At 45.5% G+C, this 24,787-nt stretch overlaps 1 protein-coding gene across 2 annotated transcripts in view; it reads right to left on the bottom strand.

Annotated features, from left to right (window-relative positions):
- The window catches only part of LOC144159371 (mutS protein homolog 4-like), a 51,626-nt gene that overhangs the window by 19,069 nt on the left and 7,770 nt on the right, over positions 1 to 24,787 (bottom strand). For both annotated transcript variants that reach the window (XM_077690808.1, XM_077690807.1), the window contains exons 3-11: positions 24,069 to 24,193; positions 23,615 to 23,709; positions 22,666 to 22,713; positions 16,219 to 16,386; positions 15,618 to 15,690; positions 14,515 to 14,579; positions 12,586 to 12,656; positions 8,096 to 8,199; positions 6,208 to 6,308 (exon numbers count right to left, since the gene is read on the bottom strand). In XM_077690808.1, coding sequence (XP_077546934.1) covers positions 6,208 to 6,308; positions 8,096 to 8,199; positions 12,586 to 12,656; positions 14,515 to 14,579; positions 15,618 to 15,690; positions 16,219 to 16,386; positions 22,666 to 22,713; positions 23,615 to 23,709; positions 24,069 to 24,193 — 850 coding nt within the window. The remainder of the gene's footprint in view (positions 1 to 6,207; positions 6,309 to 8,095; positions 8,200 to 12,585; positions 12,657 to 14,514; positions 14,580 to 15,617; positions 15,691 to 16,218; positions 16,387 to 22,665; positions 22,714 to 23,614; positions 23,710 to 24,068; positions 24,194 to 24,787) is intronic.

Genomic DNA, 24,787 nt, shown 5'->3' with positions numbered 1-24,787 from the left:
CAATCAGAAGTACCAGCTTTCTCACACACAAGCATAGCCGTTCATTCCAAACAGGATATTAGGTAACAAAAATGATATTCCCATTATCGTCTTCAATGCATGGGACAGGGTAAGACGCCCACTATAAACCCCTTCATAAATGTCACTTTTGCTAAATTGATGTGAGGCAGCAAGCAGCAGTGTGTGGCAATCATTGGTGTGAAAGCACAATACGCTTGCTTCGAAATTCCTTGGGGAGAAGCCACCTTTACAGTGAAAGTAAACACAACGCCAACAATGTCTGCTGATGAAAATAACGTTATACACAACCTGTGATTCCCAATAGGGTTGGGCAGATAAAGAGGCCACATCCAGGCTACTTGTTTGAAAAGTATATCCACTATGGGAGAGGCAGCGAGCGCAAATCTTAAAGGGACACTGAAGTGATATGTAAACATTGCGGGATTACTAGCGCAAATTGTAGTCCGGAGTCCCCAGGCCATGTTTCGGCCACTCTAGGCGCGTTTACGCGATTTTATTTAGTAGAAAAACTAATTCGAAAACGCTGTCCTCCTCTCTTTACGCTCGCCCATTTTCTGTGGCGTTTTCGTGTGACGTCAGGAGGGGATGAGCTGGCAATTGGCTGCGCCACGGCTGCGCTACTGCACGGCTCCCCGGCCGACAGAGTCAGTCGGCCCAGCGTTTCGTCCGCCGGCCGCCGGCGGGTCGTCGCAATCAAGGAGGTTAAAAAAAAATTGCTTGGTCGCAATTCGTTCGCTTAGTTGAAACGAAGCCAGGACACGTTTGTGAATGGAAGAATGTGCCTTTCTTTACTTGGTTTGTTTGTACACTGTATCTAGCTCCAAGTCAAGGTCGCTTCACACAAGCGCTGCACATGCGACGCTTCGCTGACTGGTACGCCAGTAGGAAAATATAAGGCCTCTTGAAGGCGGGAGAAAAGTCAGCGAAGTCAATATAGGTACTAAGCAAATAAAATCAACTGATATTTTTACCGTACAGCGTAAAACTAGGGTGCGGGAAGCACTTTTTTACGCTGGGCGAACAAGCACAGCGGTCAGCAGCACGACTACGCATCTGGGAACGCTTTTCCGTCTACGAAATGCAATTGCTAGACGTGAGCTACTGTGGAAACTCGGGAGACGCTTACTGCACGATCGCAGTACAACAAATAGTCACCTAAGCGGCTTGAAATGCCAAAACTAAATAAAAGTGTAAACCGGTTGTACAATATATACCCTATATTAGCAAGACTTTCGCGTCCTGCTCCGTAGCCTAGCAGTCTGGGGCGGTAGGAATTCACCGTAAATGTTTTGCGAGTCACGAGTTCGAATCCCCGCGGGTACGTGCTTTTTTTTTTTGTAAGTTAACTTTTTTGTTTTCCGCCGATGTTTTCTATATTGAGTTCACCTTTTTTGGGGCCGCAACGTTCATGGCTACACGAACTAGTTCACAAAACGCGCGCAGGCTGGCACTGGCGCGCTAGCGAGTTCTCGTTGGCGTGCTGTTGCCATAAGCACCGACTGCTTGCAGGCAGTGGGCACAGGCCAGAATGAACAGACCCTTGGCCTGGTGCGAACACGCTTTTTACGATACAGGCATGAGGGAGGCAAGCTCCAAATATGGGGGAAAAGCGCATGACATTTGGGCGTCTGCGGGTACGCGGAGGGCGTTCATGCACTGCGTAGGTCTCGGCTAGTGAATGCTACGACTACAAGCCGTCCTGGGAGGCTTATCTTGTGCATTTTACAGCCGACAACATGGCAGAAGCGCGGTACGATGATTACTGAGATATTGAGAATGCCCATCCAACAAAGCCATTGGTTATGTTTTACAGAACCGAAACCGAAACCGAAACTTGTGTGATTGCTAACCTTGGGCATCGTCCAATCACGGCGCCCCTCCTCTCAACGTCACAGCCTTAGTTGGTGCGGCCGCCGCAAACCGCACATGGTAGTTTTTCTTCTTTCGCGCTTTGTAAAATAATTACCGATTTGTCAACCGGATAAACGATGAAAAGTGTGCTAATTTGAGCCAGTCTACGCAGTGCAAGCAAAAACGAGAGCTTGACAAATTCACTTCAGTGTCCCTTTAAAGTGCAGCTGACATTACGTAAATGCCAGAGGTGATGCCGAAACCAAAATTGACGTAATAACTGATGTGGCCAAGAGTGATGTTACTAAACGATGTCACACATACTCCTGCTGACTTATGACACCCGTCACGGACTATCACGGCTGATAAAACAGCAGTGAGAGCACAAGTAGAAGATACTGTGGCAAAAAACGCTGCTATTTGAAAAGCGGAGGCTTATAAAATGCTCGTGATTTCACTATAATCAAACACCAGGCGAAGTGGAATGAGCCAATTATTTTTTAGGTTCGACAGTGGTGTGTAGATATTTTCTTCTCCTTCCTACAAGAGCTAGGCGCGACTTTGACAGTATGCACATTAAAAGTAACCACAGATGTACAAAGTATTGTATCGGAAGCGACGCAGTGAATGTAACAGGTTTTTTTTAATGTCCAATCACACAAACGTCCAGACATTCATTACTGGTTCGGGTTTGCGTGAATGTTCTTAGTGTTTGTCAAAAAGACAATGAGTGTGCATGCATCTCCACTCTTATTTCGCCATTTTGCTAGGCTCCTTCTTTAGCCTCCGACAACACAAAAATGACATTCGCAAGTCTGAGATTCAGCACAGTGCATTGGCCAAACACCGTGAAAAAGCTGACCACAGGATTGACTTCGAAGGCATGCAGTTGACTGGCACCAAAACGAATTCTTCACAAAGAATACTCCTCTAGTTTTGGCCCATACAAGGGACTCGGGGAGGCCGGAACAGACTCCTAGGAGCCCTTCCCGCCATCTACGCTCATGGCCTTCGACGCGCAAGGGCAAGATGCGAGTAAAAGAAAAAAGAAAAAGAAGACACCTTCTATAACTGATGCTTCTGGTCTTACACAGTCCCCCTTGATGAAGGAGCCAAGTAGGCTCTGAAATGTTGGGACCGCTTTCAATAAACACCCTTGGTTGCTGTATTTGCCTCTCCCTCAAGTTAAACCCGACCAGACAGAGTTCTGTCGAAGATGTTCACATTCAAATCTTGTGTCGTGTGCAACGTGGACGCAAAAGCAGCATCCAAACTGGGTGCAGTTCGTCCCTCCACTAGCAGGAGCCAACTGTGTTAGACTCGGGGCAAATAAACAATGTGACAGTAGATGTTCCTACAATACAACGTCTGACCAGAATTGACAGTTGGAAAAAATCCTCCAACCAGTTGTAGTGAAAAAACCTGTTTGTTAAAAAGGCAGAAATTTGTGCCTTCCATAAAAAAAGAGCTCAGTGGAAATTAAATATTTTGAATTTATATGTTCCTGCCTCAGTGTTTGTTTCATAAAAACACTTAGACAAGCTTCACAAATTCTGTTTCGCAATTTGCATATTGTGACATCACAAATTTAAGGACGGGAAAGTGTTTCAGGGGCGACATCTGCTTTGATGCTGTTTGCATTTCCTGCGTTAACAAGCAACCGCTGTGAGTGGTATACCGTGTTTATTCAGACAGAAGGTGTTTTTTTTTTTTTTTTTTTTAAATGGTAACCTCAAGGTCTACCCCCCCCCCCCCCTTCCCCGCCTTATTTTCGAGGCAAACAGCTTTGATGCTTACTCTGGTGTGGGGAAACGCACGCAAACGTTTATCATGAAAATGTAATTATTTTCAAATATTTAACTTTGTAATACATTGAAATGTTTTCCTGGGAACTAATCAACCCACTGTCAGCAAAAGAGAGAGAGAGAGAGAGAGAGAGAGAGAGAGAGAGAGAGAGAGAGAGAGAGAGAGAGAGAGAGAGAGAGAGAGAGAGAGAGAGAGAGAGAGAGAGAGAGAGCAGTTTTAATTGCAAAACAGCCGTTGCAGGATGCGAGGTGACCAACGGGCCCCAGCACATCTCCCGAGGTTTAAAAAAATACGGCCAGAAGCACCGACAATCTAGCACATTCCAATCGACAAGCAAAGTTGAAAGTCGGACTACAGTCGAACCCCGCTACAACGAACGCCGCTTCAACGAAATTTCCGCTTCAACGAAATATTTCCAATTCCCCGTCAGCTAGCCATAGAAGTCAATGCAACAAAGTCCTCGCCACAACGAACCATTTGTCAGGCTTGCTTTCGCTTCAACGAAATTTTCGATGATTTGGGCTGGGTTTGAACAATTATTTTACAATAAAATAAGCATAGCGCCAGCTATCTGTAACTTTTTATACATTCAGGACGCTTAGTTTCACCGAAAATGCGCGTTGCGACCACACCGCCACCCAAAACAAAACAAAAAATAACTCATAGGCGCACGCCATTGCTTGATGGTGATAACGATGTGGCTGGCCGTCTTTACACGAGGCGCAGGCCCGCTTCGCCAAGGCGGAGCCCCAGAGCTACAGCCCATCCGTATCCAGTTGAAATTGCATGAATGTGCTCCGCTGCTGGCGCGGTGCCGTCATGTATGCGTTGTGAGCAGCTGTCCTTGCCGTTTTCCTTCTACCATTCTTCATAGCCAAGAGCGAAAATCATGTTTGCGCGTTTGGTCTTGAAGCCTAGTCATCCTATCTTAGTCGCGAGCGCGCGGTCCTGTTAAATGCAAGCGCGTGCGTCTTGCCTGCCAAGGTCAGTAGCTGCCGTGCCCTGTCAGAGGATAAGATAACGGCACTGCTCCTGCCACAAGCGAGAGGGGGGCTTCCCACGGCCTAGCAGCTATCTGCAAGTAATCAGCTCGGTGGACACGCCTTGTTGTACGGCGATACGTTTTGCGCCTGCATATCTTCACCCCCCTCCGTAACGCGTTCTTTGGGTGGTGAAAAAACAGATAACCATTGGTATGTTTGTTATCCGAATAAACATGAGTTATTGCGCGTCACTCCTTTTTCTAAACATTCTATTATGCTGCCAATGTTGCGGAAACGCACGGGGCCATTTTTCTGGCCTTTCCGTGGTGTGTTGGGGCAGATTTCGCCTCAACGAATTTTCGCTTCAACGAAATTTTTCGCACGTCCCGTCAATTTCGTTGTAGCGGGATTCGACTGTATTTTAACGCAGCTGCCATGTCATGACACACTTGCAATTAGTGTTTATCTGCCGACGTGCGTGCAGGCTTTGCGGGTCGTTTGTTTTGTATGGCATTTGACCCAACTGAACTGCCTACGAGGACTTTTGCATGCTGGCAAGTCACCATGGTAAGACGCTGCCACTAAGCAATGCACAAGAATATTGGAGCAAGCCAGAAATACGGCGTCCCCGAAAACAATGCGCACTGTTATTGAAATGACAAAAAAAAAAAAAGCAAACAAGCAAAGCTCCAGCTCGTGGTGTACAAAACCGCTGTCATTCTCGCTGTGAGTCAGACGGAGAGGAGTGCAATTTTTTCCTCGATAAGGGCCCTCTTTGAAAGCTATGCGACAAAAAAAAGAAACATTTCAAGGAGCCCGGAAAAGTACATTTCTCGAAGTTTAGGCACACCCGAGTGAATTTCTCTTAGAAACCAGAAGACATTGTTAAACTGTGACAATGGATGTGCTGCCGATGAAGGCACGAGAGTTCGCAGCCAATAGCGGCATCTTTGGAACACAATTCAAGGCCAGCCAAGGCTGTACACAGAGGTTGATAAAGAGTTCCTCCAGCTTCCCCCTCAGACTGCAGACTTGCAAGCTCCTCAAGGACATGGTGGTGGCAGCTTTGTTTAAGAAATTCTGCATTTTACACTCATTAAGCGGCATCGAGGACAACGAACGTGGACAGCAGCAAGGAAAGCAGTGATGCACCACAAGATGACAGCCAGGGATCGTTAGATTGTTGCGGGTATCAATATCTGCTTTCTGCTTACGTAGCTGCCTTTCGTGCTTCTTCGAAGGTGGGAATGTAAATAAATTTTCTGGTTGGTACTGTCGCCTTATATTAGTGTGCAAACTTTTTCATTTTCTTGGGTCCTCAAACTACCCCTCGCCGTCTAATTGTGACAGCTTTATTATGTAACGAGTACAGTAGTTGAATTCGTGGCACTTTAATTTACGGTACAATCCAACTTGTTTCGGCATTTTAGTGTCCCTTTAAAAATCCCGAGATAGTCTGAATTGAACAGGGGCCTTCCAGTGAAGTGCACAATGCGTAAAAAACCCTATTTCGAAAAGAGCTGAGGAGAAGAGTCAAAAAAGTTACGTTTTCTTCTTCAGTAAGGCTGGCCTCGATCTGGTTGGAGACTTCGTAGGCCCTTGCCATGACGTCTTTGGGCACCTGTGATATCTCGGCCAGCTTCAAGCCTGCGAAAGCCGTGCACCATTGAAAATGCACCATAATCCTCAGACTGACCAACATCACACTTAACTTCTTGGCGGATAGTACAACCCTTTACAATGACTGGAATTGCCCAATTTAACAATCAATCGCTGTACAACCGCCTCACTTGCTATTGAAACTGGTATTAGCTTAAAGAAAGGATGAAGTTTCACGAGGTCACTAGCAAAAAGTGTGGGGAGGAACATAAGCATCATTGTGTGCTTATTCGGTCAAGGTGATAGTACATTACTATTGAAGCATTTGTGTAGAATTGCACACACAAACACTAACAAATAAACAAAACACTAATAGTAAAAAACGTACCATCAGAGCAATTCTTCCAAAAGCATGAACCAGACAGGCGACATTTAAAGCTGGTAGGATTATGAATACGCCACGTTTGAGAATCTTTTGTGTGCACTACCGCATGTAACCTTCCAATATCACAGTCTAGCATTGGTTGCTATTTAAGTCCTTGAACAGGACCTGAAACAGGTTTCATTTGACTAAGCAATGCCTTTGACATTAAAGTGCATTATTTTAAACCCCCCCCCCCTCGTGTTTGCTTATATAACGATACAATAAAATCTGCAGGTCCAAAAAAGCACCAAATCTGCATGTTGACAGGGACATTGAAGGGAATTCATTGAAGCCTTTCTGTGGTTGCATGAAGTGGTTTAACCCATTTAATGTATTATTTAACTATTTTTCTACAGCTGAGAGCTTGGTTTATCTTGAATGGGCAGCCAAAGACAAAACACCACATTCCACTCACGCGCACAAACTTAATGGCGCTATGCTAACTTGCAGTCTTTTTTCACACTACTTATAATTTTGATTTTCAAACATTCAGTGGCTCATGTTACCCTTTTTGTTTGTTTGTTCACATGTTAGTTGTACAGTTTAAATATGCCAGCAATCAGGTGAATTTAGCCCCACGGACCTAAAAGTGAACTGTCGCAGCAAACGTCACCAAGTTGACAGACAGGGTAGGTACATGGTGGTACACTTGAAAAAGGCCCTTTCAAACACACTTTTCTTGACGAAAAAATGAAAGCAAATTGGCCGGACAAATGGCAACGTGGCATACGCATCCTACACTCCATTATTAGACAACCTTTACAACTTACTTCATTGGTTTTAAAGGGCCCATAAAGACAAAATGTAACCTCGTTAAATTTCAAAGAAACAGACTTCAGCACCTCACTCAGCCCCATTTCAGCCACGGAAGAAGATGTTTCTAACCGAAAAAAATGCAACAAGTATTGAAAAACTTTCAAATTATTCACTACAGTGACATGTGATGGGCTGGAGTGACGTCATATAGGCGAGCACTAAAAACATTTTTATCACAGTGTTAACTGAATGCTAGCATTTAAGTGATATGAAGAAATGGAGAGAAAGAGAGAGAGAGAGAGAACTTTATTACGAACAGGCGGGTTAAGCAAACGGAACTAGAGGCCCCACTACAATTGCCCGTTCATATGTCTTAGATGAGTTAGTTCGGCAGCCGTCAATCACACAAACAAGGTTCTGCGACATCATAAAAAAGTTTTCTTTTCACGTGTTTGCTTCAAAAGTTTTCACACGTTTTCTTTAATACTACCTCCATTATTTGTTCAAAGCTTGCGATAAAATAAGTATCGTTGCTATCCAGACAAAGCAGTCTTTCTAATCAACCAAACTGGTATTTTTTTTTCTTTGCGGCCCCCCCCTTTTAACTGGTTCTAACTGGTGCACACACAAACCCCATTAAGGGGACGAGACCAACCGTAGTTGCGTTCGGTGCAGGTTCCCCTAGCGAGCTTGTGCGTGTAGCGGAGTCGGGAAGCTCCCGCAGAACCCTCGCTGTCTGTCTCAACCTCCATGTGGTAGCTGCATGGACACAAGAAACGAGGAACTCGTGTTTAACCACCAGGTTACATCAAGAGGTTGCACCAGGGAGTTTCCTCCCCGTCAAAGAAGGGCAGCAGGTTATGACGACAAATGGAAAAAAAAAAATGGAGCACGGTTGTCTCTGCGCTCAGTAGTTTCTGACGTCAATTGGCATTTGGTTAACGTTGATTGTTAATGAAAAGGAAAATAGAAAAAGGCAAACTTAACCAAAATATATTTGGTTTATTTCACATATGCTAAAGTATTCTTAGCATCGCTATTAAAAAACAAAAATTGGCCGCGTATCTGCTCCTTTCGTTGCAAATGCCATCAAAAGACGATAGTCTTTATTGGCTTTTGCGAAGTAAATGCCTCCCTTCGCTTTCCCGCTCACCTCTCATGTTGTTCCTCTTGCGTTGCGCTCCTCCCAAGGTAAATACGCCAAATGTTTCCTTAAATCATTTTAAATTTCCCGCGTTCCATTGCTCCAAACCGGGTGTCTCGATGCGAACGCTGCCGTACGGTGAAGACGAGCGTTCATCGAGGCGCCATACTTCAACGTTTACAGAACCGCGTTTCCCTACTCCACGTGCGTTGCAAGCAGAACGTGAAACCTATCTAGTGGAACCTTGCGTAACTGTTGCCGGTTGATTTCTTAAAATGGCGCCAGAAGCTGTAGTGGCGCGGGCGACAGCAGGCGACGGCGGAGTGAATTCTTTTTCTGCAGTTGATGAAGTATTTAATTTCGCAAAAGTCAAGCATGTTTGATTTTTTATAAAGGAACACTGCAAATATCACTTCTGTGTTGATTTGTTGTCTCATATTTGCGTAATGTCTTGTTCTTCTTTAACAATGTTGACAAGTATGAACATTACACCGGACATAGACGGGTATTTTTAGCTCTGACTATATAAGACTATTCCGCAGGCATTGTTTTGCTTTGGCCGGGTGGCTGAATCGAGTCACAGACAGACAGACGGACAGACAGACATACAGACAGACCAAAATTTCTGGGTTTAAGTAGCCCAAGAAAGACTATCGTCTTTAAAAAATAAGATATTGTTTTGCTTGCCAACGTCATGTCCTCGGTGGTAACAGCATTGGGTCGATTTTGAAACCGAGAAGACATGCTAAGAAGTTGGGATGGCTTCTTTGTTCGGAGCGTGACTTCGTCACTTTTTTGTAAACAAACGCTGGCAAGTGTACTCGAAAGTGTACGCTGACAAACACTTTTTTTTTTTTTTTCGGAGAACGCAAGAAGAGATTTGGATCCGTGACCTGCAACAAAATTTTGAAAGCCGATGAGATGTTGCTACCTATGAACCCTTAGGTGATGATAAGTACATGTATGAGCCCAGTTTTATTAAATTTAACATTGTATATTCACAACCCGCTATAATGGGCACTGCAAACAAATGAGTTCACATGTAACCACTGCGGTGGAAGTTTGAACTACACTTCCATTACATTAAGTTTCCTTATGGCTCTCATACCTGCGACACACGGCAACGCTAGATCTCCTTTAAACTAAACCCCTTTTGCCACGTCAAAAGACATTTTGTGGAAAGTTTTATGTATTCTTTCTTGTTTCTGGATTCTTTCCGCACTTATCTTGCTGTAACCTTTTCGTTTATATTGCTGAGCGGCAAATAAACACTTTGTTGGTAGTCAGCGCTGTGTGTGTAGCCTCCTTCCTTCTGTCCTGTCTTGAGCGCTGTTTTTTGTGTGAAGTATGAACCAACAGGCCCAAACACTTCCATTGCTTAAGTTAATTTCTTCTACATCGGGCGTCTCTTTTCCTTGGTTTCTTCAGAACTCTTCGTTGTGTACTAGTATGCTCGTTCTTGCTACTTGCCGTGCCCGCCTCTACGGATACGCAGTCAAGCGGGGCTTCATCCCACAAGACGTTCACTGGATCGTGGGACCACTCGCTCCATCCCAAGGACACGGGGCCCGTTTGTGTCGCATTCTTCGATTGGAAGCATGGCACCAGGTGGACTACTTCAGAGACTGCCTACAGCTCTCCTGCTTCAGAGAAGCAGCCCCTGGAGGAGGTGTGAAGCGTTTTCAGCAAGCTCTACGAGTTGTTACGCAAACTGCCGACTTCTTGTGGCAAAGCACCTTGACCTCTATCCGACAGAGACCTAAACGTTGCCCCCCTGAACAGGAAGTCCACCTTGTAGGAGCACCAACTGTCCCTGCCCAAGCATTGAGTACACTACGTCTCGGGCCAAAGTTTTGTGTTCCGCCAGTTCTCGACAAGTTTGAGCTGCTTTCCTGCGTCAGAAACAGTGTTTCTAGAGCAAGGACAGAGGAGGTTGATCGTTGTATCAGTGAAGGTGTTGACATTTTGAAGACTGCCCCAAGGAAGAAGCCGTCGGTTTCTCCAAGAAAAACTGTTGCACTTCTGCGGGAAGCTGGCCTTCGTCTGTTGCTTTCTGACAAGGAAGGGGGCTTCGCTGTTATGCCTAAGGCAACGTATGAAGAGAAGGCAAAGGAGGCAATTTTGAAGAACTTTCGCCTGCTGCAAGATGTCAAGCCGGAGAGAGTGAGGAAGCAAGCAGCGAAAATGTGTGAAGAGCTGAGCTTATCGAAGTTGGCTGCCTCGGTGAAGAAAAGTACCGCGCTCTGTTTGGAGGTGTTTTTCAATGCAAAGACACACAAAGACGGTTGCCCTTTCAGAGTGATCGTGTCTGAGAAGGGCTCCTGGCAACACCGAGTAGGCCTGTTCTTGCAGCAGTGTCTTTCCTTGTTGTCAGTGGACGACCCGTATCAAGTAAGAAGGCCACAAGACGTATCTGACTTCCTTATGAGCGACTGTCCTCCGGGGGTGAGTGTGTTTTCGATTGACCTGAAGGACATGTACTACTCGTTGCCACATGCATCTATTTGTGAGGCTGTTGAGGAGGCAATTGAAACTGCAGGAACTGTTCGGTTCCAGAATGCATGCGGCATTAGTGTGGGCAGGTTCCTTGAGCTGATGTCCTACTATTTGCAGTCTACATTCGTGGAATATGAAGGCAGCCTATATGTACAGCAAAAAGGTGTGTGCATTGGCTCGTGCTTAGCGCCCATCCTCAGCGACCTTGTTCTCGCCCGCTGTGATAGGCTTTTACAAGCCGCTTTACAGGGGTCGCCGGTCGTAAAAGTGTTTCGCTTTGTAGATGATTTCTTGGTTGTCTTCAAAGCTGCAGGTGATGACACTTGCAAACTTGTACATGATGTGCTGGGAACCTTCTCTACCCATTTGATAGGGTTTGAGCTGACGAATGAAACGCCAAAGAATCAGGAGCTCCAATTCCTGGACATGAGGCTGCATATAGAGGAAGCACACTTATGCTGGAGCTACGCACCAAGATCAAAGAAGGCATTGCTGCCTTTCACGTCTGCTCACTCAAAGTCGCCACGGCAGCTTTGAAAAATGCCTTGCAGCGGTCGTGCCACCATCACATTAGTGACAGCTTTCAGGCGCAGGTAAACCGGTTGCACTCAGCTGGGTTCCCTGATTCCGTCTTTAAGAGCGTGGGCAACAAGATTTGGCGGGAACTGCGCACTCCTTCGTGTGTACAGGAACTTGCAAGGGACAGTGACAAGACTGCTGTGATGCCTTACATTCATGGTGTTAGCCACAGGCTGAAGAAGGTTGTGGGAAGAGCAGGTGTGCGCCTGGTTTTCTCGGCCCCCAACAAACTCAGCAAGATGTGTGCGCGAGTTAATGATGGTTCGCCCTCCCGTAGAGATTGTGACATAAATCACGTGCGACCCTTCACCAAGTGCAGGGCCGGCGTGGTTTACTCCTTTCCTCTGGACTGTGACCGCCAGTATGTAGGCCAAACTGGGCGGTGCCTGAACGTATGGCTGATGGAGCACGCGTGCAATGTCAAAGCCAAATCCGGTGGTTGGCTCCAATCGCACGTGTCGTCCTGCAAGTGCACTCCAAAATTTGATCAGTGTAAAGTGATGAAGCACTACACAAATCAGCGCACGCGTGAGCTGCTGGAAGCATACACGATTTATAAGGGAGGCGATGATTGCGTAAGCACCCCTTCTGTTGCTTTGTCTGCAAAGGAGATAGCGTTTATTGAAGACGAAGCGAAATGATCGAACTGGTGATATGACTGCGCAAAGATGCTCTTACTTGTCTATACTTTTAAAGTTTTATGTATTCTTTCTTGTTTCTGGATTCTTTCCGCACTTATCTTGCTGTAACCTTTTCGTTTATATTGCTGAGCGGCAAATAAACACTTTGTTGGTAGTCAGCGCTGTGTGTGTAGCCTCCTTCCTTCTGTCCTGTCTTGAGCGCTGTTTTTTGTGTGAAGTATGAACCAACAGGCCCAAACACTTCCATTGCTGTGACAGAGACAAAAGAGTAATCGGAATACTTGCTTCACAACATTCGGATACATGGACTCCAGCTGAGCCATCAAGTCGAAGTGCGTGGCAATGATCACAAACGCCTGCAAGAGGAGAAAGAAGGAAAAAACTTCACCGTTTCTTCCTAAAGAAAGTTGAGTGCAGTGTGAAAGCTACTGTCTCAAATCAAAACTGCATCAAAAGTGAATGAAAACATTCACTAAAAGTGCATTCAACTTTTGCTGTAAGTGTGTCCAATCAATCATCAAACCCTCAAAGACCCAAATTACCAACGAAGAACGAACCCATGTGACCATTTCTCACGCACTAATTAACCGCACCCACGAACAGCTTAAACGTACACCGATACGTGGTTTGTGTGATAAAGGTACACCATTGCGCTCCTTCTCCATGCTCGATGCATGCATTGTCTCATCTACAACCGCACTCCTTTTCGCGATTTCCAAGTAACCGTTTTGACACAATGGAGGCCCAGTTTCACGCACGTACCGTGCGTCCAGAGATCTTATCAGAGCTTTTCGGTCGGCCAACCGGTCTATGGGGAAGTGCATTAGTTTTTTGACAGGGCGCCATCGGTCCCGCTACAAAAAGCTAGAAAAGTCAGGCCTTAACGTACATTTGAATGTGGTTACACATTCTGTAAGTAACAGTGCTGTTTTGCATGGGAACCAGTGTCATATCATCCTACATTTTTCACGTTGGAACAGCGCTGTCTAATCTGACTCCTTCCTCAATGCAGCACGAGAAATGGATTGGCAAAGGCATGACTTGGGACAAAGGCATAGGCGCCATAACAATTTTTGAGCACCGCAGGAGGGTACTTTTATGGCTTGAGAATAATTTCTGAGCAGTCCAGCACAAACAGGAACAGGACAGCAGGTCGGTGTGAACTTGCAAAACACTCATGCCCCGTGAAAATACATTAGAAATGCTTCACTGCTGTGGAGTAACGTCACGCAGAAAGCTTACAAACACTGCTCAGGAGAGAGTTATTTCTGGCTCTTCCCCTGTAGCTCTATCCCACTGCGGGATTCTTCAGACATGGTCGGGAGAGCTGAAAAAAACATTGCTCTTATTGAGATTGATTTGGTGGTTTTCACCAAGCTGCGTAAATAAAGGGATGAGCTCGGAAATTGTGAAACCTGTATTCCCACTCTGGAGCATTGTTGTGTGGCCTGTTGCGTGCCGTAGACGCAACAAAAATGAAGAATGGAATCGCTACCTAGTGAGGAAGCTACAAGGCGCTCCCTAACTGAGGTACAAAAAGGATGAAAAAAATTTAGAGCCTTCCCGCTACTCTGAAGATGGAACACCAGCAAAGCTGCATTGGTGGATAATTACTTTGAGATATATATGGTGAATTACCGTAATTATCAAACAGAAACACATGCATATAACTTCCTCACAACTAATCTGAAATTAGTTCACATATAATCTGTTTCAGGATAGTCTCAGGGAAATGAGAGTTACAGTCGTTTTTCGTAACCATACTCTCTCCGCTCCGTAGATGGCGAAGACTTATTGACATCAGACAAGAATTTAGTAACGTTTACAACTTCACTGCGAGCTAACTAATTGAGACGAGTAAGTGAAACTCAGCGTGATAGGGTCATCTTAGCGGCCAATGTCAGCATAACTTTCTCCAAGATAGCTGCATTAGATTGATAGCTGGAGAGCATTTTACGCTAGCCTTGGAGCGAGTGCGTGCAATTCCTTGTTGATGCGACCCAGCAGACACATGCAATTTTGGCAGAAACTAGCACAAGACAGATTCGCTGTAAGCCTCGTTGGCAAGCAAGTTAGGCGACAACTGGATCCAGGCATTTTAAAGACCCCCAAGAAATGCTATTGCCTTTTTCCCGTATGTTCGCATACGGACTGTAACACGCAAGAACCACTAGGTTTTTTTTTTTTTTCCAAGTGCCAGATTTGTTTACTTACATCAGAGTCGATGAACTTCTCAGTGATTGCGATGCACATGGCTGAACCTTCCTCTTCGCTGGTACCTATAAAAAAAAAAAAAAAAAAACACGCAACGAAACTTGATGTTTACGTCATTCCACGCACACTTGCGAAGAATAATTAAGCCACAATAAATGCAGGTTTCGCAGCTGGCTGTTCGCAGCTGGCTGTTCGCAGCTGGCTGTTCGCAGCTGGCTGCTTTGCAGAAATAAAGAACAGAGCTGACTGCTTTGGCAATTTAGCATGTTTTCTGCTTTCCAGCAAGTTTGTTTCGAAAAGCTACAGGTAGCTGCTGTCAGACACAGGCACGCATTGTTCAAATCCGGTGCCGTCGAGTAAATGCTTCGACCAATCCTGTCATTTGGACCGGTTAAACTTTGAGGCCTAGTGGCCCAAAGATGACGCCTGATGAAGTCCATTGTAGGCTGCATTCTTTCAAACCCAGAAAACCGTGTTTCTTCTTTTTTTTTTTTCTGTTAGTACGAAACTTTTACATCAAGCTAAGAGCCAAAAGCATCTTTTCAAAGGTGTGTTCACAAATGTGTTATGCGACAGCATTATCACAAGTAATTCTGGATTATTGGTGCAGCGATTTGGCGGGAAATTCAAATGCACACTCAGGCGCGTGCCAATTGATGTACTATGCACTTCATTCTTTTCGGTGACTACTGAAGCAGGACTAAGCAGAGTTGCAATTTCAGAGATGCCATTTCTGCATGCTAGCATGCTTTCGAAAGGAAACAGATGGCTGGGAATGCCATTAAATGGTGAACACACCAGCGCTAGTCACTCATAGATAAAGCAGACAAAGCAAATGCGTTCACATGTGTTGTTCAACACAATCCAGGGCTGCCAAACTTTTTCTCTCCATACTCAACAACATTACAGAACGCCACCAATCTCGACACATGACTGTATGCTTAGCTAGAGAACAAAAACTGACAACAAATAAAATACAGAAACATTGATGAATGCCTAGCTGTATTTCCCATTGTGCGTGGTTTGGTTTTGCGCATCTGTCCACTATGATGTGCAACCACCATAAAAAACTAAATCTTTCACAGCTGAGCACAAGTACCAACCTCTGCCGAGCTCGTCGATGATGATCAGCGACGTGTCAGTGAAGTTCTGCAGGACGTAGTTGATTTCTCGCATCTGAAGAAAAGGCACAGGTGGAAAATGCTGCACACGTTTCCTCATATAGCGCTACCTCTCGTACCACACAGCAGCACCAAAAGTTGATTTCAGGGTTAGTTCTTTTTGCAGGGTATAGCACTAAACTGACCTCCTAAAGGCATTAAACGACCCTTATTAAGTAACGAATGTGTAGAACCTATCTAAGGGAGCATTTTTCCAATAAAAATAACCTAGGAAATAAGAAAGGCAGAATTATTGGGGACCAAACCCAGGAAGTAAGCGTAATACAACGTGCTAGGCCACAGAGGCCAAACAGCCAGCTCGTTTTAGTGGTCGATCAAGAATATTGCGGCAGAGTTCAAAGCTAACTACTGGACGGCGCTAGGTGTAACAGGAAGTGCCTGCCCTGCACTGACTTTGAAACGGAATGCTTCGATCCTTAGGAATGCCATTCCTAATGCATGGCTGACAGCAGGCTTTGTGGGTACACGCATTACATTTTCAACTATGAGGATACTACAAGAGGAGGAGACAAGAGGGAGAGACCTCCATGAGGAAGGTGGAGCAGTTGGTCTCGATGTCGTCCCCGTGGCCGGTGCGCGCAAAGATCTGGTCGGCAATGCGGAAGGACGCATGCTTGGCCGGCACAAAGGAACCCAGCTGAGCCATCACCTGCAGGGCTGCAACCTGCTTCAGGTACGTCGACTTGCCGCTCTGCGATCAAAAGAAAGAAGAGCAGAGGGGACGAAGAACATGACACACTCTCCCAAAGGGGCCGTGCGGATAACTTTGTTTTATTAAAAATGACTGCTTTGCCTTGATAATGATGATGCAAATTTCTGTAAAATTCGAGCAAATCATTGAGATATTGAAGAAAACGTACATAGCAGTGTGGTCCTCCCAGTCACTTTCCGGCGATTTTTTCTATGACATCCCAGAATCTTGTTTGTGCGATTCGCAGCCGCCAACCTGAGCCCCCACTAAGAAGCTGACTGCATGAGTGACAGTAGGGGCCTCTAGTTCTACGTGGTCATATCACTTGAGTGCTAGCACGTAGTTGACCCACTGATTAGGGCTGATTAGTGCTGGCCCTAATACATCACCCCTATTTATACAGTAAAAGCTCGTTAATTCGAACTTCCGGTTAATTTGAACTCACGCCCAGGTCCGGGCAGCACAGCCCTGCATGTTTCGACGGGGGGAAAACTCCCGATAATTCGAACGCGTCGGTACCCAAAACAGTTAATTCGAACTAGGATCCCCTGGTTTTCACCGCTCCTCGTAGTCGGCCCATACTGATTACAATGTGTTGCAAATCCAAACCAAACCAAATTTACTAGAGATGCAAAACAACGAAACAGAAAAACTACGTGACGTGCGCTACGCTCCTGCAACGGCTTATCTCACTTCTACAGAGGGCACCGCGCCAGTGCTCCGGCGCATGCCATTAATATTTACGAAACACTATTTACCAAGTCACCTGCCACAAATGTGTAGTAGCGCCTAATTGGCGATAACGAGTCCAGAGGTGGCCTCTTTATGTGCTGCCCGTGCAGTGTGGCGCGATGTCCATTCATTATAGTGCCCACCTGCTAGTTTGAGCTTCGCTTAATTTGATTCGAACAATTTTATGGTCCCCTTCGAGTTCGAAATAACGAGCTTTTACTGTATTGTGTCGCGATAACACGAAATTTAACATATTCCTAAATACTATTTCTTGTGCTTTTTAGCTTAAAAAACATCTTTAGAGGCTGGAATGAAACTGAGTGAGTTTCCAAGTGAGTTTACTTTCAAACTGAACAAAAATATATTTTGTCGTCATTGCCCATTTAAAATAAGAGCGGCAACAAGTTCATCAACATCACCAACTTGCTTGTGTCCACTGCAGAGCAAAGGCCTCACTACCATAGACTTGCAGTTGCGCTTTACGGTGTTACCCGTACTCGTTTTCTGCGCACCTGGGTTTTCAAACTTCATCCCTCCAACGAGTTCTGTCTCCTCCTACTTCTCGCCCCATCCTCTTCGTAGCCACACGGTTACTTGGGTGTGCTACCTGTTAGATGTTGCAACGCTGCATCATGCAACCAGCCTAGCTTCATTCTTTTCTGTTGAATCTGAGCCTTACACAAGTATGTCCCTAATCCACGACGCTCACTTTCTACCTCTAGGTTTTAAACCCATCACCTTTACTTTTTTCTGTTCTTTAAGCTCATTTAGAGCCGCAACTTTCTGCCCCATGAGTTACGCAGGTCACAACCCCAGGATCTGAATTGATGCGCGCAAGGTATGAATGCTATTAAACCCCTTTGCAAACCATGCTTAGAGAGACAGCCTACAACAATCTAAAGGCAGCTCTGGCCCTTTCCAGACTTTTTCTTCACCTAAAATTACAAGTGCCCGTTTCTATCTACCTGACTTGCTCGTTTGCTCATAACCCGCAACCCAATTGCTCCTCCCACACTGCTTACATGTCTTCTAGATTGCTGTAATGGTTTGCTCCTATAGGGCACCTGTTTCTTATTTTATGAGGGCCTCCTTTCGACATTATCTAGGAGGGCTGCCCTGCCCTCACTGTGTGCCACTAAACCTAAAAAAATAAAAAAGAACTTTGCAGGTGTGACCAGTACAAGCTTAGACATGTGGATAAACTATGTAATTTAAGGGGACTCACCTGATCGCATCCCTTTGGGACTTACTCATTCATGACCCTAGGGCTTAAAGGAGCCATGAAGAGAAAACGCAAGTTTGGTTCATTCGAAAGATTGCCTCGTTAGAACCATAACGACACCACTTATAACGCAAACTTCGCTCAAATAAGCTGCATAATTAGGAAAAAAGGAAATGGTCATGCGACCCACCAGCTCATTTCCCGCAACAGAACCTATGCCGTCACATGGGCTAAGCTCTGCGATTGGCGGAGGCCGGCAAAATCAAACGCATGTTAGGCAGGGCTTACAGTTCGCATAGCGAGCTAAATGCCCGTGAAACATACTGCACATTCTTTTTATGACAAAGAACGGTGGAGTAAACGGTTGAAGTTCCGAACGAACACGCAAGCGTGTGCGCCAATGCGTACGAAACAACCGCCTGGCCGAGCTCGACATCTCGCCGTCGCGCAGACGAATTTTCGGGTTCGAGGCGCTCTGACCTTGGAGGAAAAATGCCGTAAACACCGCGCATTGACGCTCGTATCTTTCTGGTCGAAGCAGAGAGCTCGCGCGAACGGCTTTCCATACACGACACCGGCCAACTGGCATAAGCGATACTGCTACTGAAGTTGAACTATTATTAACCGTAATAAAAATACGGCACATACGTACCAGTCTGTATTCGTCCGTGGCGACGGCGCTGACGAGGCAGCGGTGCCGACGGCAGGGCGTTCGTCTGTTGTGGCTATCGCGGAATGGTCGCTTTCCCGTCCACCGCGTATCCCACAACTCTTGCCGCTCGTGCACTTAGAAGCGTTGAGCGTTCAAGTGGTGTGAGGTTGTTAAATGCAAGCCCGAGCTCCTCGGCGAGAGTTTTGTTCTCCGGATCAGGCGATTCCATGACTAGGGCTGCGGGTGCACTAGGTTTTACTAGCATTTTTAAAATGGCCGCCGTCTCGGTCGACTCCCGCGTGTGGGTGCTATATGGAGTCGACATACTAAGTATCTGTTTCATGGACCGGCCCGTGTGACACCATTGTACACGTCACGGAATGTTCAATTTTAGCGGGAGATTTAAAATTTTGGCTTAAATTGCCTTATTTCTCAGTGAATAAAGCATCATTTGCTTCCGGGAAAGCGCTTGGGGTACTATGAAACACCTAATCTTTCGAATAAAACAAACTTTTGTTTTCTCTTCATGGCTCCTTTAAAAAGCATCGTGTACTGATACGGAATGTTTTACGAATTCATAGATATGTTCCCAGAGGCATAGTTTGGTTATTTTAGAAATAATAACTTTTTTATTCCGATAAAAAATAAACAAGAAACACATTTTGGTCCATACAGTTTTCTGTAGATGGCACTAGGTGTTCAGCAAGCAAGAGTTGTATTTTTTTATTTCGGTACAGAAGTGTTATATCTCTAAAATAAGCAAACTAGGCTGTTGTGAACATTGATATGAATTTGCAAAGCTTTTCGTATGGGTGCACGATGGTTTTTAGGTCCATTGATCATGAAGCAGTATAAACCTTACAGGAATGTTAGCAGGTAAGTTGCCCCTAAAGAAATCATATGACAAGATATTCCTCGTTTTATTAGAGAAAAACCTGCCTTTGGTAACACAATCAACACCACCTTTAGCAAAAAAAGACCATTTCATTGAAAAAGATTAACAGGTGTTGAAAAATGGTCAAATTTTGTGCTGCACAATTTTAGCACCGACATAACAGGGGAAATACTGAAGACCGAGTTATCAGTGTGTTATCTCGACGTTAGCATTCAAGCGCTGTGATCAAAAAGAACTGGAGCTAGAGAGAAACTATGCTTCAGGCTAGCTTGGAGTGAAGTGGAGACTTGTTTACCTTTGGTCAATCTAGATGACGCCACCATAGTGCAGCGAGCCGTTTTCTGCCTTTGCTTTGTTTTTGGCCATATCTGTACCCGGCTTGCTTTTGCTCAGGGAGAAAATTGTCGTTTCGTGAAACATAATGCTCGCTCGACAAATATGGCCCCACTTACGCCAATCGGCCAGTGTGGTGTAAGACAGCTCCAAAGCACCTCAGTGCTGTGCAGCTAAAACAAGCATAGTGCGCCCAGTGCCAACCGCAGTACGCATCGGTACTTCAATGTTCCCTTGTGCTTTCGTAACTTCCACTGTTCATCCCACCATTCTTGCTGCTACAAAAAGAATGTGTCCTAAATTTAGGCGCTAAAAGTTTGTTCGGCAAGCTTATGCCTGCCTAATTTGCGTTTGCTTTTGCTGGCCTCAGCCAATCGCAGAGCTGGTGCGTATGACATCATAGGTACTGCTACAGGAAATGAGCTAGTGGGTCGCATGGCCGTTCCCTTTTTTTCTAATTGTATAGGTCAGGGGTTCTCAAGCATCTTGGTCCCAGGGAACCCTGCTAAGTTCCGTCAAGTGCCAAGGAACCCCGCCCCCGCCATTCTTCATTCCGTTCATGCTACATTAACGCGCAATAAATTCAAAAGCAAGCAAGGGTATCGTTTTTTTTTCGTCACTTTATGCGGATGTGTACAGTAGCGGCACCTATCTCCAAACAAGAGAAATGCGCATGGGGGTAATGTAAGGCCGAGATTCAAGTGCAATAGTTTAACCACGTGGCCCGTTTTCGGAGTCTGGCTGACTACAAGCTGCTGGCGAGATTTATTGCACAGCTCGCGCGTTTCAAGTTCACCATATACAGTCGAACACGGATATATCGAACACGGGTATATCGAATTATTGTCTATATCGAACTCATAAATTATCCCCTTGAAAATTCTGTGTAAATGTATAGGAATTCATACGTTTATATCGAACCGTATTTTTCCCGACATTGCGTATATCGAACGCCGCGCGAGCTGGAAGGTGCTCTTCGGCGGTCGCTGCACCCCCGATTGAGGTTGAGGAGGATGTAGAGGAATGCGCGGGCATGGCGAAGACTGGCTCGCGAAACTAATCCCCCCTACCGGAACGAATTTGCGCTTGCCCAGTCGGGCCCCGCTACCGGCCGCCGTAGCGTTAGCGGACGGAGCCCGGTATGCTAAATCTCTCTAGGCACACAAGCCCGAACGCTCGGAAAATGTGACAGTGCGAGGTAGGGATGCCCCGACTGCGCACGTCCTTTTTCTTTTCTTTTTTTCGGCTGCGTACGTTCCACGGCTTGCCGAAAAAGTTTTTTTTTTCTCTCTCTCTCTGGATCTGTCTTCCCCCGATGTCGTCTCCGGAAAGGGAAGAGGGAACGAAGGCGCTGGCGGCCTCCTTCTTCTTTTGCATTTTGCTGCTGTTGCTGCTGTTGGGCGAGTTGTTCCGCACCTTTCGGAGATCACTGTTTCTCTCGGAGATGACCATCGCGAGCGCTTTGTTGGAGTCCGTTCAGAGAGCCTTGGAATTGTTACCTTCAAAGTTCTTGTGGTACGTGCGCGCTGTTCTTCTTTTGCGTGCGTGTTGTGCATGGTGTGCGAAGGCGCAGCGTACTGCTGGAATTTTCTAGTTGTGGATCCTCGAGAAGATCGAGACCAGCGTCTTTAATTTCATTTCGAGGACGAAGAAGCAGGCCAAGATCAGCGATTTTTTTTTTCACCGAATAAAGCGTCCTGTTGCGTCGTGAGTGCGGAATTAGTTGTCATTCTTGAATGCAACGATCGGTAAGTGATCGTTCGCCATAGGTGAGGTCTCAGAGCCCATATTTTTTATATCGAATTTTTCATATATCGAACTAATTCGCGACCCCCTTGGAGTTCGATATATCCGTGTTCGACTGTAAGACTTTGCGACTGCGGAACCACGGAAACTTTATCAGGGGCTCGCGGAACCCTGAGGAGGGGCCTGCGGAACCTCTAGGTTCCGCGGAACCCAGTTTGAGAAACCATGGTATAGGTTATTTGAGTGAAGTTTACATTAGGAATGGTGTCAGTACGATTCTAACGAGGCAATCTTTTGAATGAACCAAACTTGTGTTTTGTCTGCATGGCCCCTTTAATAGGGAAAAAAGATGAAGTAACGGCAACTCACTAGCCACGTTTTCGCTAGGTCCTCACGATGTCACAGAAGCGTGTTTGTGCAATTGGTGGCTGCCAACTGAGCCCACTGCCGAGAAACTTTGATTTATACTTTAATCCTCTAATTAAAAGTTTAAATTTTAAAGGGATTGAAGTTTAAGGAGTATAATTTAATAATTAAACTTTAACCCACCCCTTTAATTTACACTTTGTCTTCATGTTTCCTTTATACGGCCTCATGGGTAAATTAAGTGGCAAGAGTTTCATTAGCCTCGCTCGTATTTCACCAACGTGATGACACCAACCAATTTTTCAAGCTTCCGCCGACGCTTTTGAAACTCACCATGTTTGGGCCAGTGATGACGTTGCAGTTGTGGTGCGGACTTGCGTACTAGAAGGGAACAATTTGTGCAGGACAGTTTCAAGAGCGACACTTTAACTGTGCATTCAACTCTGACAGTGAACATAATCACCAGCTTGTGCAGTTTACGTGGCATTACGTAAGCACTAAAATATTACCAGCCACTGAGCTACTGTGCTCTGGCCAACCAAGCTAGAGTAGTGCGAGCTAACCAAAGACGCCCAACTAACCACAGCCCTAACACGAGCTTTACAAGTTCATGGATTTGTTTGCAAATTGAAAAAAAAAAAAAATCTCCGAAACAGGTTTACCCATTGGTAATGTAGGGATGATAGACCTTAGTTTAATTTAGCTCATTAGAAGAACTATGTTGACACAGTTGTTTGTACAGTCAACATTCCATGCCTAAAAATGCAACACCCCCAAGCCATCTCCGCAGTTTTCTTGTTCAAACTTGCTTGCTACTCATGATAAAGTAACATCTGGCTAGCTTTTAGAAAAGTCACGATGGTTGAGGTCACTTCAAGATTCGCCAGTAACTAGTGCTGCAGAAAGATGCCCACAGCGAGGAAATTCTCTAAGAGAGCCTCGTCAATTTCCTTACAAATCTGTCTATATGCGGTGGCAGTGATGGCTGCAACAGGTTTACTGGCAACACTACACCTAAGCCAGCATGGCACAAGCAAAGCACAGCAACACTAACAAATGATGCCTAATTTGGGCACCCTTGCCGATTCTTCATACGGCTTAGCACAGCAGCTAATTCCCACGTGGCCATCAAGAGCAAAGGGAAGCTACACGTACTGGCTTTAAACATCCCTAAAAGCAGACTGTCAAACATTTCTATGAAGCCTGTGCAAAGAAAATGAAAAGAAACAGTAAGCTTAGGCATGCTTAGAAGGCGGCGACTTTAAAGCAAGAGCACCCTTACCGTGTCATTCGGGACATACGTGCGCATGCCGGCCTTTTCCAGGACGGGATGCTGGCCTTCCATGATGCACAGGGTGTCAGTGAACTCCGGCCGCACTGTGTTTGTGGGAAAATAAACCAACTCACTGGAGCGCAATTTACTCCAGAACATTTACTCAAGCACCATGCTGCCGTGAAGCCAAAAGATTGATTCATCATAAAAGCAATTAATTGAGGAATCATTAAGTAATTTGATTGATTGATTGATTGATTGATCGATTGATCGTTTGGTCGGTCAATCGATTGATAGATTAGTCGATTGGTCGGTCGGTTGATTGATTGAGTGATTGATCGATCGATTGATCGGTCGTTTGGTCGGTCAATCGATTGATTAATTGGTTGGTCGGTTGATTGATTGAGTGATTGATTGATCAACTGATCGACTGATAGCCCTAGATGTCGCAGCTGGCGCTCACCATATTCAGACAAAGTGCAGGCTTCGGCCAGGGAGAGCAAGAAGTCAACGTTTGAGACCACTTCGGCGAGCTTGTAGAGGCACCCAATGTTGGCCACCACATCTTTCAGCACAGAAGCCAGGACACTGTGGGCCGTGGGGAATCAAACAATGTGGTCGGAAGTTGTATAAAAACATGCAAAGATGTTTTGTGCACTTGAAGAGCTGAAGGTATCCTTGGCAAAATGTCAAAGAAGCTATGACCCCTGCACCCACACACTACACCCACACACACAGAAAAGGAGTGAGCATTTTTGCTCCCTCCAACTTAGTATGTTTTGGCCTAAGACGTGTGTACGTATCTGTGAGTTAATGCCTGAAGTCCCAGCAATGTTGATGATGCGATGTTCCAAACTAAACTAAATTTCTTAAGGCCAACTTTTGCGGTGAAACAAGCTACGAAGAAATGGCAAATGATGGTCGATCAATGACAGCCAACTACATGTGCTTGATTTGTTTTCACAAAACCTCTCTTTCTGAAAAAAAAAAAAAATTCTGCTACAGTGCTGAACTAGTTTTCCTGGTGAGCATGCTACTAACGACTTTCTGGGCAAACTGATGCACAGTAGACTGGCAACAATTAAAACTAAATTACCCCATTTCCTACTTTTCAACCTTTTTCTTTAGAAACAACCAATCACATTTTCATCCATCCAATGGCAACCAAGCACTCTAGCTTTT

The sequence above is a fragment of the Haemaphysalis longicornis genome, unplaced genomic scaffold (assembly GCF_048455015.1).
Source record: "Haemaphysalis longicornis isolate Haplotype H1 unplaced genomic scaffold, Haemaphysalis longicornis Haplotype H1 scaffold_10, whole genome shotgun sequence".
In the NCBI taxonomy this organism is placed as follows: domain Eukaryota; kingdom Metazoa; phylum Arthropoda; class Arachnida; order Ixodida; family Ixodidae; genus Haemaphysalis; species Haemaphysalis longicornis.
The sequence above is the reverse complement of the archived record's forward strand: the minus strand, read 5'-3'. Positions and strand labels throughout refer to the sequence as shown.